Below are 11,523 nucleotides of genomic sequence, written 5' to 3' on the forward strand. Positions count from 1 at the left end.
TCCTTGAATATATGTTGATAACTAAATAAATTGCTAAAAAAATGAAATGAGCGACGCAGCAGTGACGGTTACTGTCTAGGCCAAGCCTGTGCGTGCGTCGCCGACACCAAGATGTCACAATAGAGGCTAAGACTGCCTCCGCAGTACGCAGCTGCGGATACTGGGTGGGAGGTCAGCGCACGTGGTGACCCGGCCAGGCCTGTGCAGGACGCTGAGCACCGCTGCATCGGACCCCTGCTGCATGCCCCGCTGTCGGCCGAACGGAGCCGCATCGGGCGAGCTCCAGTCTCCCCAGTGACCGGCTCTGTGGCTCCAAGCGCACCTCACGGTGCTGCAGAACTGTCTGGAGGTGCCCTTGCCACACGATAAAGGACACCATTACCCCAGTGTCGCACTGGCTGATGCATCCGAAAAGGGCATGGTCCTGAGGCTGGGTTTGCACACTGCGAATGAATTTGGGCACGAAACCTTGCGTTTGCGAAATAAATACTCCTGGGCGTTCAAAACAGAATCATTTAATATGATTTTCAATCTCTTGTGCAGTGCCGTGGCTTGAATTTTTTTTCAGACTATAGACTTACCTATTGTACAACTATGCCTGCGTTACTTTTTGTGTCCATTTATTCTGCACACCCACCTACCACAAAAATCCTATTTGGAGCACATTATCATCCTAAAAATAAATTTACACAAAAATAAATAAAAACTAAAATGTTCTGCTGCTTCGAGTATTATTCCCTGCGGTTCCTGCGTTTCTGTAGCAATGTTACGGCTCTAGACGTTGTTACCACCACAGAAACAGCTTTGGCTTAAGTGCCCTGCCAATAACTGAACTTAGTTAGATATTCCCTGAGAGAGCTGCGCGGGAAGTGCAAGGGCATGAAGGAAAAAAGTTTAAAGCCGCGCATTTCGTAAAGAATGATCCCGTGAACATTCACAGTTTATTCGCGTAAATTTCAAAAGCGCGATGGTACCTGCCACAGTGACCGGCAATCTGCCATGCGTTTCCTTTGTATATGAACACCATGTAATATAAACCCTCTCTCTGTGACCCTCAGCCATTCGGCTGGCGCGAATTCCGTTACCCATGTTTCGCTTTTGTAGCGATAGCTACATTACGGTAGGCTTTCGAACCTTCAGCGTGGCCACCCCGTGGCCTCTGTGGCGGCGCCGTGGCGGGTCACGTGCTTGTCACGTGGTGCGGAGAAGCTGCCGGCGGCGCGGTGCTCCGGTGAAACCGAGTCGGTAGGGGGCGTGGGTGAAGTAGGAAACGAGAGAGGGGGAGAGAACGAATCCACGTCCAGGGACGAAGATGAAGAACGAACGCCGAGCGAAACGAAGCGGCGAAAGACTTACTTTGCATATCGACTAAGCGAGTTCCACTCGGAAAGCTGTAGCTATCGCGTAACTCCAGATTTAAGCACAGCTAAACCACAGGCATTTTTTGAAATCCAGGCTTCCTAGGCAATGCTTTCGTAAAAGCCCGATATATTAATCCCCGCATGGACGCGTTTTTAATACACGTATTTTAAGTGGTCATGATTCACGGCTTTCGACTATGTTAAATATCACGCTGCAAAAATCCTCTGAGAAGCCATGAACTGAAATGCAATGGCTATTGCTGAAAAGATGCAGAGCAGGAAAATGGCTCTTCCTATTTCTTTGAAAGGAATACGAATGAGAAAAATTGACGTCACCTGGCAACATAGCACTCTAAACAGCGGCGAGCTTTTCTATCTTCTGTGTATTGTAAGCTACACAGGGCAAATTTGACCATCCCTCTTTGTCATCAGTTGCCTGCAGTGAAGAAAAGGGCATCATTCCTTCACACAAAAACACGCCAGACCGATGGATCGCCTACCATGCAGGTGTAAGGTTCTCGCGCGGCTAGACTTCTCGTCTTTCACGTGCGCGTTACAAGCGCTTCGATTTACCAGGCCAAAGCTTGCACATGACAGAGCATCTAACTCAAAAGAGCAAGATGTGAGCACAAACCGGCAGTCTATGCCATGCGTCTCTTTACACGTTCACCACAGAAAAATAACGAACGGGAAAAGGAACGTGTACACCTGCAAATGACAACACAAGATTCATGGTGGAACACAGCGGATGGTGGAAGTCTTTATGTCTGAAACCCTCTTGCAAAGCTCGACGCAACTGCGCACACAAATCCCCAAGAAACACAGAAAAGAGAGAAGAGAATCCTTTACGCATCATTTGCAGAAATACTGTTAGCATTAAACGTGTGATGATACCGGAAGCTCCTCAGCCAGTTCTTAATGCTCCTTGTTGCCTGACGACCCAGTCGCGGTTCAGACCTCGATAAGTCTTCTGGACCTCTTATTCAGTACAACTCTGGTGACCAATAATGACTTAACTCCAGAAATTGTTCACTTGTGCTACTGGGCTATACGATGGCGTTTTTGTTTGTTTTCAGGCTGTGAGAGTCATCATCGAACGCAGAGGTGCGGTTTCGTTCCGAGAAGATAATCCATCCTAACGAGTTCTTCCTGGAGGAGGAGGTGGAGCAACTTTATTTTTCAAAAAAACAAAAAATCCTCAAGGGTCAGCTCCTACTTGTCCAAGAGTTCACGGGCCTGGGCCTCACAGATCGCTCTGTCTACTAGCCATGTTTGGCCAGGTGGTTGACCAACTCGTAGTCTTATGAGGAGGGCGATGGGTTCGGCATAGGAGAAACTGCCATGGGTTGGGGGTATTCCTACATGTAGTGTATGAGGGTGGTCCTGGCTGCCCCACATGTTGAGCAGAGTTGGAGTGTCAAGTACTGACCTGCTACCTGTAGTCGGCTATGGTGGAGTACTCAGGGTTTGTTCAAAAGCAAGGCATTCCTTCGCCGGTGCTGTCGTGCATGCTTTTAGCGCAGCATTACAAAATATTACAGCCAAGCATTGACAGTAGTTGTTACGGCGAGAGATATGTTGATTTTTGGTCGTTTCAATACAAACTTTGAACTACACTGCCGATTTAGCTGTTATTCAAATTTTACCTAATGCAAAATATATTTCTGCCGACTTGAGCGTTACTGACCAAATGCGGCAGGATGGCATCCTTATGTCCGTACATTTGCGATTCACCTTTGCCGACAAAAAGCGTCTTTGCTGTGAGTATGGAAATGTTTAGTAGTTCGAGCAAACGGCTCGCAAGCAGGAGGCGCCGTGTGTAGAGCCAATGTTTCCGAACAAGTAATACACGCTTTTCTCCGGCCTGGTGATCGGCTTTGGAGGGGTGAAATGCGTGGGGAAAGGGCATTTGAACAATCCTCTCGTTTTGCGACGATTCGTAGATCCTGGAAGGCCCTCATCATGGTAAAGCTCGATTCTGAACTCAATCAAGCTGATAATGAAAATTATCTATCCTTGCACGTCTTCCCACTCGACATTCAAGAAAAGGAATACACTGAAACCTTCTCCCCGGCAATTCCGTACAAGGGAACTATCCGTACTCCATGCACAGCAGTTCTCAGAAACAGATTGGTCACCTCAGGTTGGCAAGTTTCTTTAAGCAGATCCTGTTTTAGGTCACTGAGTCTCTTCAAAGAAATCTAGAGCTACAGGAAGTTTCAGAAATGAAACATGGCAATTGCGACAGAAAAGCACTTGAAGGGGTTCCTACACCTACACCAAGCGTGGGATAATCACAAAAAAATATCACCATGGGGCAGGATGTAAAGGTTTTTTGTGCACCATGAAAGCTTTCCTGTGCGCCCCAATTGCCGTTACTAGAGAAAGTAATAGATTTGGAACAAAAACCATAGCAATATACGGATTGGGAACACCACACTTAATGAAGGACGCGGCAATTGAAATCGAGGTTTCTTGGACACCACTTTTAATTGTAGGGGAACTGTGGAATATTGCAACATACTGTTATAAACATATTTATGGCAATGGTCTAACCTTCCGACGCGTACAAAAATGTTGCTTTGAAAAGTTTATGGCGCCCTCTTAGCGAGTAGTTAAGATTGCCATCGAAAACCACTCGGATGCATTTTCTACAACTGAGGCAACTGTTTAATAATGTAAGATATTGTTATGAACATACTGATGGCAATGGTCTGAGTTTCCGATACATAACAAAATCCTGCTTTTAAATTTTGCGCAGCACTCGCACCAAGTAGTTAAGAGTGCTATAGGAAAGAAATTGGGTGCTTTTTTGACAATAACTATGAGACAACTAAAAGCGTAGTGAGTGAGGATCTGCGGATGTTTAAATTGTGACGGTTGAGTATTACGACATGCGACAATGTTTCGTTCATAAATAATTTCCCATTGAAAAACTCTTCTTGTCGAGAATATCTGCCTATGAGAACTATGTTAGTTATTTATGCATGAAATGTTAACGTATTCAGCTGAAATATATAACTTTGAATGAACAGTTCAGAACACCTAAAGGCTAACTGTTGTACCTACGAAGTAATGAGAATTAACGCACTCCTTAGGCCACTGCGGTATTATTAACTCGTTAAAAAGAAAGCGTACTACTTTTTGATGTATGTATGTTGGAAAACGCACTGTTCTGTTGATTGAAGATAAATAAAAATTGAGCTTTAGCTTGGATGGTTGCGTTAAAACGTATTTACAAAGTACTTTTCACAATTTTTTATGAACGCATACACACATACAAGCACTCACGCAAACATACATGGTCGCATATAAAGTTAGAGCTTTTTGCACTCTGCAACACCGCAGGAGTCATGCGGAAAAAACATAATTCATGTGTCATTCTTTACGAAATGCCGAAGGGATAAGCAATAGCCACTGTTGAAATAGTGAAACAGCGAAAATCAAGATCGCAGTTTATCTTGCATTTGTGGAAAAAAAAAGTCTCAAATGGTCAAAATCCTCATGAGCAGCGCGCCTTATTAAAGTGCAGCGCGATAGTGCGGTGGAGAGGGCCGCCTTGGCCAATATTCAGCTGAAGACTAACAAGCGTCTTTGACGCAACAAAACAAAAAGAAGCAGTTTCAGCTGAAACGTTGCAGTATTTGCCAATAACGCAAGGTGAAGGCGAGAAACACTTTACCGAAGCAGCCCCGCATAATTCCAAGCAGCATAGAGACGTGCAGGGGCGTGCCGCTGGAACTTGACGCGCGCCTGTCAAGCCAGCCGCCGATGGGCACGCTCCCGAGCCAACAAAGGGGCTACGCCGTTTCTGAAGGAGTCTACTGTGCGCTGCTTTTAAAGGGACACTGAGGAGAAGCCCATCTAATTTTTTTTGTTAGCAAAATCTGTGAGTTCGGCATTTCATGGCTTTGTTGCCGCTTGTCCGGGAGCGAAAGATGCATTTATTTCAAAGCAATTTGGATTCGAATTTGAAAATTTTTCCTGCCGCTCCGATTCAAACTCTAGAACTCTTATGACGTCGAAGAGAACTCTTATGACGTCTCAAGACGGAGTGACGCGACACGTGACATAAACGCAGACTCCGTGATTTCTGGCGGCTAGCGGTGAGGTCTTGCAGCAGCCGAAATGAAAGCTACCGCCGTCGCATGTTTAAGGCATCTATCGGGGGTCGCTACCGTCGCTTCGTTTACGTTTGCACCGGTGTCTTGCCAGCGTTACGATGGATCCCGTTCCCGGACCCGACGACGTAGTTCTCGCAAAATATCCGGCCTGCATTTCAGCGACCTCAGCCCCACAGAGCGCGCGATCCTTTTGAGGGAGCACGGTTAGGTTAGGCGCCAGCGGGTCGTTTCCGCCTTCCTCAGTGAGCAGTCGTTGCAAACTAAATATCATAACCCTAGCTCGGGGAGTCGCGAGGCGCCAGGACAAGGTCGGCGCCTTGCGCACATCAGAGGCTGGCCGGGGCTTTGGGGCCAACGGATTGTGACTCCTTGAACGGCGCGGTTCCACGGTGCAGCAGGGGGCGTCGAGGTCTCGCACGGTTGCAAGGGTCAAGTTATTTATTATTTTTTTTTGCCACAAAAAACGGATGGGTGCTCAATGGCGGCCGCGTTTAAAGTTGGCGGCTTGAAACTAAAGCCGGCACACGACGCTTCAACGGCTTCCGCTAGATCCAACAGGTCCACTGGATCGGGCTCTCTCGCTCACTTGCATGTACCTTCAGATATATACTGTGAATGGATTAAATTAGCCGAGAGCTAGAAAAGAACAGCTCCGCCCAACTGCCGAAGCTATTGAATTACGTCACAACGCGCACCTCGCCGCGGAGGCGAATCAGTCTGGCCGAGCCGGCGGCAGCCGGCGCACTCGGCGCGAAATAGAGACATGCTCCAAGTCTCCTCGCTAGTGCGGTCAGAGTGCGCCGAAGCCGCCGAACGCGTCGGCGGTCAAGCGCAGTTGGAGTATAGAGGGTCTCGCTTTGGCCGACGTGACGTCGCCGTGCAGCGCGCGAGCGCGCGTTACGCCGGAGTATAAACACGCCTTAACAGAGCCTGCGCTTAACCGCTAACCAACGTATTCGGTGGCGGCATCTATGGGAGCCACTGAAACCCCCCGCCCACTCACTGAATAAAAAAAAAATCCTGTGCCGAGATTCTGAATCGAACCACAACCTTTGGCGTTGGAGGTGGAGAAGCTACCACTCCACCACAACGGCTCAAACTGTAACTAGCAAAAAGGCGCATGTAGTGAATGCACTCTTCTGCTGCAGAAATCTCCGCGCTTTCGCCGTGTATATCCTGGCCTAACAGAGCTAGGCCATCAGCAATTTTTGTGAACTGCCTTGTACCTTGTCTCCCGTCCCTAATAAACGATTTACGTTAAGTAGTTTGAAGTTGACTGGCACAGCCGGGAATGTTTGGCAGGGTGAGCGTGCGAAGACACAAATGCTGCCTTGTACGATCACCGACCATCGTGCCACCAAAGTTTTTCATCGACCGTGGCGATCATCTGACAAGCCTTAACAGGCTCCTTCAAAGGTTAACTAGCACTTGAAGCAGCGCCTGGAGTTCCCCTGCTGTTCGACGCTTGTAAATCGAGGCGCGTAAAAAACAAAACCACGGGGCACGCAAAGCTCATACATGCGAAGCGCCATAACAAATCGAAACTCTTCTGGCTGCCTGTTGCGCCGCCAAGCATTGGTTTTCTTTGCTTCCAACATTCAGGTTCTCTTCTGTCTGCCTTCCTTGCGTGATAGAAGTGCACTGTCAGTTTTAAAACAAAACTTCAATATTGAACCACGCAACCTTCCTTTGTCAGCCTCAGAGATTCGAGACGCAATGTAGGAATGCAAATTCCTCCAAGGTGTCGTCTCTTGTCCTATGACGTCGCCACGCTTGTACTTGCGAGATGGGCCTGTGACGGCGATACCTGTATTTTGGTTCTTGCTATTTTCTACCTTAAAAGAGCTTTGTTTTCATTAAGAGCGGCGTTTTTGTGATCAGGAGCTGGTATTCTATCGATACAAGCCAACTTCAATTTCTCCTCAGGCGAAAGCCTTTAAGCGCTCATACTCGCGGTGACGGTGTCTGTCCGCTCGTATTGGCGCAGTGCCAGCAGCTAGCCTCCCCCAAACCAGCGCGCATCCTCCTCGCACCCCTAGCAGCAGGCGGTGCATGCGCATGCGCGCATATCAACAGTGACGTCAGTCGCGTCGCTCGCCCCAGTGGCAGCTGCGGTGTCGTTTAATTTGCACTAACAAGCAGCCAGAACCGTAACAGTAGAGGTAGCAGAGTAACATAGTAACAGGGAGTCGAGGTGACACAGTAATCAGGAGGCTTTCGTCATGTACACTTTGTACCCACAAAGTCTCCCACTACTTTTTTTGTGATTTGATCGGGTAGTCAAGTTCTGCATCCGCAGAGTAAAAGGGGGTACTGGGCCAACGGAGCTCTCATCTCTTAACGGTGAAACCAATGACGACGGTGCTCCGTCGTCGGAAAATCGCGGAATCCGCTATGCGCCAGAACAAGGCGGAAGACGAGTTACTCCAAATTTTCGTAACCACCAAACAGAAAGAACTGAAACATAAAAAATGAGAGGTCGAAAACTTTCGCAAAATTGGTCGTTTATCTGGCGTGTATCTCTTTAAATTTAGTGAAACCGAAAGCGCATGTGCTCAACTACTGTTTAAAGCGAACACTGTTCACACGCACCGCCGTTTTTAGTGACGTCGCCACAAAATCCAGCCAGAGGCGGACACCTTTCACGCTTCTGAGATTAAGAAACTTGCTTTTTGTGGATCTCTGAGCACTCAGTGGCAATTTCATCGATACCGTCATTTTTATATGGACTCCTCGGTTAGCACGTAAAATGGTATCGACTTTTCTGAGGTGGAGGCAGATTGCTCTGTGTTTTTTTATTGTTTGCGATTGATGGCGGTCGATATCGTGTACGTCGTCAATCTCTAGGGGCGTAATGTTTCAGAAATTAATGCATAATTTCGGCTGTAGCATCTTAATTGTGTCGTCCTCTTTTCAACTAGGGTTCCGTTTTCCTTAAGTTTTGATGTAATGACCCGACATGTTAACTCTGAGCGCGGTTGAGAGTCTTGAGGAGGAGGACAGCTCTGTGTTACGCTTCCTGTTCAATACGTAGCTCATTTAAAAGCTAGAAGGCAAACGTGGATTTAGTTCACTCTTAAAAGAGGCAGCTCGAGTTATGGCGCTAACCGCCGGGCAGCCGGAGTGGAGAAGGAGTCAAAACTAGTAGATTCTTAACTCACGCGGAGCCTGGAACCAGGAGAGCTTTTTGCTGGCGCCTGTCCGGGAAGTGGTACAGCCAGGGCCGGTAGTCGCGGCAGATGTTCCAGGTTGGGCAGACATGAATGCCACGACTGCGGAGCTGGCTAAGATCCGTTGTGAGGATTTTCTTTCCCGTGTGGCAGTGCAGGCGGGTTGCCGAGAGGAGGCGCTCCTCCTCGTCGTCCTCGAAGAGTGAGAAAGCAAAAGTTTTCCCGTGACCGATGTTGAAAAGAGAGAAGTCGTTCAAGAGCCCACACAAATGAAAAGCAAGCATCGTAAATCTGGTATTGAAAATTATTGCACTATTGAATGCTTCCTGTAAGGATGTTTATATTTTCATTACATATTCTACAAGACAGGCCATCTTATAGGAAGCTATGCGCCTGTGTAGGGTTGAGACGCGCCCCTGGAATGTTTGGCACAATAACCTCAGCACAAGAGAGGAATTTGAGCCACTATAAGACATTGACTGACAACAACAACAGCAGAAGTGGACAAGAAAGCGAGATCGCGTAGCTCGGCTATAATTTTTATTGTCAAGCACAATGGACGGTGAGAGTGATAGCGTGGACGGCTGCGCACTCCAAAGCCTTACTGCAAGATGAAAGACAAGCCAGCAAGAGTCGTGACGACAGTAACAAAGCTGCGCTGAATCAGCCATGTAGAAGCAGCTTATTGCGCTTTAAAATGGCGACTGGAATTGAAAGAGGTGTGCATATCGACACGAATCGGTCATTCGTTTAGTGTAGGTTGTTCCGTTTCGCATTGCGCTCTTAACGTTGTAATTTATCAAGAAGCAAATGCCGCGTTTGTATTGCATGTTCTCTTGAACAACAAGACTTGCTCGAAAATAATGTGTTCGCAACTCCCGAAGCCGCGAATGTCGCACAGGCATGAACGACCAAGTCGATTCAACCTAATGTGCGCATGCAATATACAGACTTTCTTTCCTTTGTATAGCTTCCACTAAAAAATACATTTTCAAGACGGTTGTATGCTCGAAAGTTCTCATGCAAGCATGTTATGGAAGCCTCAGCAGTACGAATCGCCATTAATATGCCGCTGTTGTTAGTCGTTATGGCCACTCACTCCGCTGTTTTATATAAATGAATTTTTGTAGCGCTTTCTTGTGGCGTCGAGCTTCAGAAATCCTCTCGTGAATCCACGAACAGCGCAGTCCTCTCTTCATGTGGCAAACACCATAAAAGGACGTGAGCTACACTTTCTACCTCCGTAGGTCCCTTCCGACCTTTTCTTACTTGTGCTATGGCTGCATCAATAGCTCTCCTGTTGTCCAAGGCTCCTTTGAGATGCATTCCAAGTACACTCCCAGCGGCGAATGTAAAGACAGTCAGGTGTTCCTCGATAAAGTAGGAGCCGACCACCGTCACCACATTTCCTGGGTTATTCAGATCCGCCTGACGGGGTTGCGGCTGAAGTCCAGCCAGGTGGCCTTGCCACAGGTTCTGCGCGAAGAGGCAAACTTCGAGTTCCGTAGCCATTGTAGTTTCGGTCGTTGTGTTAGGGTCTGCAAAAAATTGGCTGAGGTTCAACCGGGCGGAATCTAGTAGAGGAGCGAAAGCTTGGTTCTGCATGGCTTCACATGGTTAGACGAATAAACATGGTTGGATTAAAGTGTGCAAACAGTGGCTTGGCTGGTGTTTTCTGCCAAGGCTTGGCTGTCTTGCTCAAAGGTAAATTGAGCACTTGAGATTGCATGTCGTCACATCAAGCGATCCGAATCTCAGCTTTAAAGGCGAAAGTCTAAGGTCAAGTGACCATTGTTCAATGGTCGCGTGGTTGCTGGTGATTAGCTATGACCATACCATACGGGCATATCGGGCTCATAGTTGCACATCGTTTGTCCAGGACGTGTGTAATTGGCTTGACCTTGGCCGGGCTTCAAGGTGAAACGCGCGAAGCGAGGAGCAACTGTTGAGTTGTACCTCGAGTAGAGAGAGCTTTCGCTCCAAAGAGCACCGATGATTACGCACTTAAAAGAGTTAGGCCTCACTGGAGGGAGCAGACAGAGAAAGCTCGCAATGGGCAACCATACCTTTAATGCCGACGACGCTGCTGCGCCGATTCAGTACGCGCCAGCACGGGATCTGGTGGCGGGATAGTTGCTACGACGCCAGTCAGAGCATTCTTGAACACCGGAACCTTATCAGCGATCTTGATGGGAGCGGAAAAAAGCGGCTTGCCGTCGGTGACCGCCAGCCCTGCAGTTGGAGAGTCGCGAAGCAAAGCAGCCTGAATGGCGGTCAGCACGCGTGTTGTTTTCGTTTTCGTCACGCGTGCACTCGCGCTAGTTATTTCCACGGTAGATGGCCGACGGATGAAAGCGCTAAAAATTAGGAGCTCTTGGGCAGTCATAAAAAAAGTAGCAAGAGAATGTGAATGAAGTCCAAGTCCGTCCACGAAAAAATCTGAGGGATAGGTGCATAGCTACACCTTTAGAAGTAAAGGAGTTCTGAAAACGCCTTTCGATGGAGCATAGCCTTGTCCCATATACCTCTTTTTTTCCAGGGCTGCTACCCTGCTGCTGAACCAGAGTGCATCGACTGCCCTCTACAGGAGCGGAGCGTATATACTTCCGCTGTTAGAAAACTTTGGGGCAAATAAAACAGCTGCATATGAGCGAGGCCTACATCCGCAGAACTTTCCGTCATGAGCCGGAGGGGGGGGGGGGGGGGCTGCTTTCAGAGCACCGGTAAGTCTGCTGCTGCTGCTGCTTTGATGCAATGGTCGAGAAACTTCCCGGAGCAGAAACCCAGCGCCTTAAGAGCTGTATTGAAACAGCCTGATGGGCTAGCGAGTAGTGACGTCATTAGATACATCACCACAGCGGAGAAATC

The 11,523-nt window shown here is 48.1% G+C and overlaps 1 protein-coding gene across 1 annotated transcript; it reads right to left on the reverse strand.

Annotated features, from left to right (window-relative positions):
* LOC144101594 (uncharacterized) lies at nt 1-10,903 on the reverse strand. The gene is made up of 4 exons (XM_077634740.1): nt 10,722-10,903; nt 9,925-10,131; nt 8,647-8,849; nt 1-443 (listed from the first exon to the last, which is right to left on the reverse strand). The coding sequence occupies exons 2-4, from the start codon at nt 9,979-9,981 to the stop codon at nt 173-175; spliced, it is 531 nt and encodes a 176-aa protein (XP_077490866.1). The 5' UTR covers nt 9,982-10,131; nt 10,722-10,903; the 3' UTR covers nt 1-172.
* Between the last annotated feature and the right edge of the window lie 620 nt (nt 10,904-11,523).

This window comes from Amblyomma americanum, chromosome 1 (genome assembly GCF_052857255.1).
Source record: "Amblyomma americanum isolate KBUSLIRL-KWMA chromosome 1, ASM5285725v1, whole genome shotgun sequence".
Lineage (NCBI taxonomy): Eukaryota > Metazoa > Arthropoda > Arachnida > Ixodida > Ixodidae > Amblyomma > Amblyomma americanum.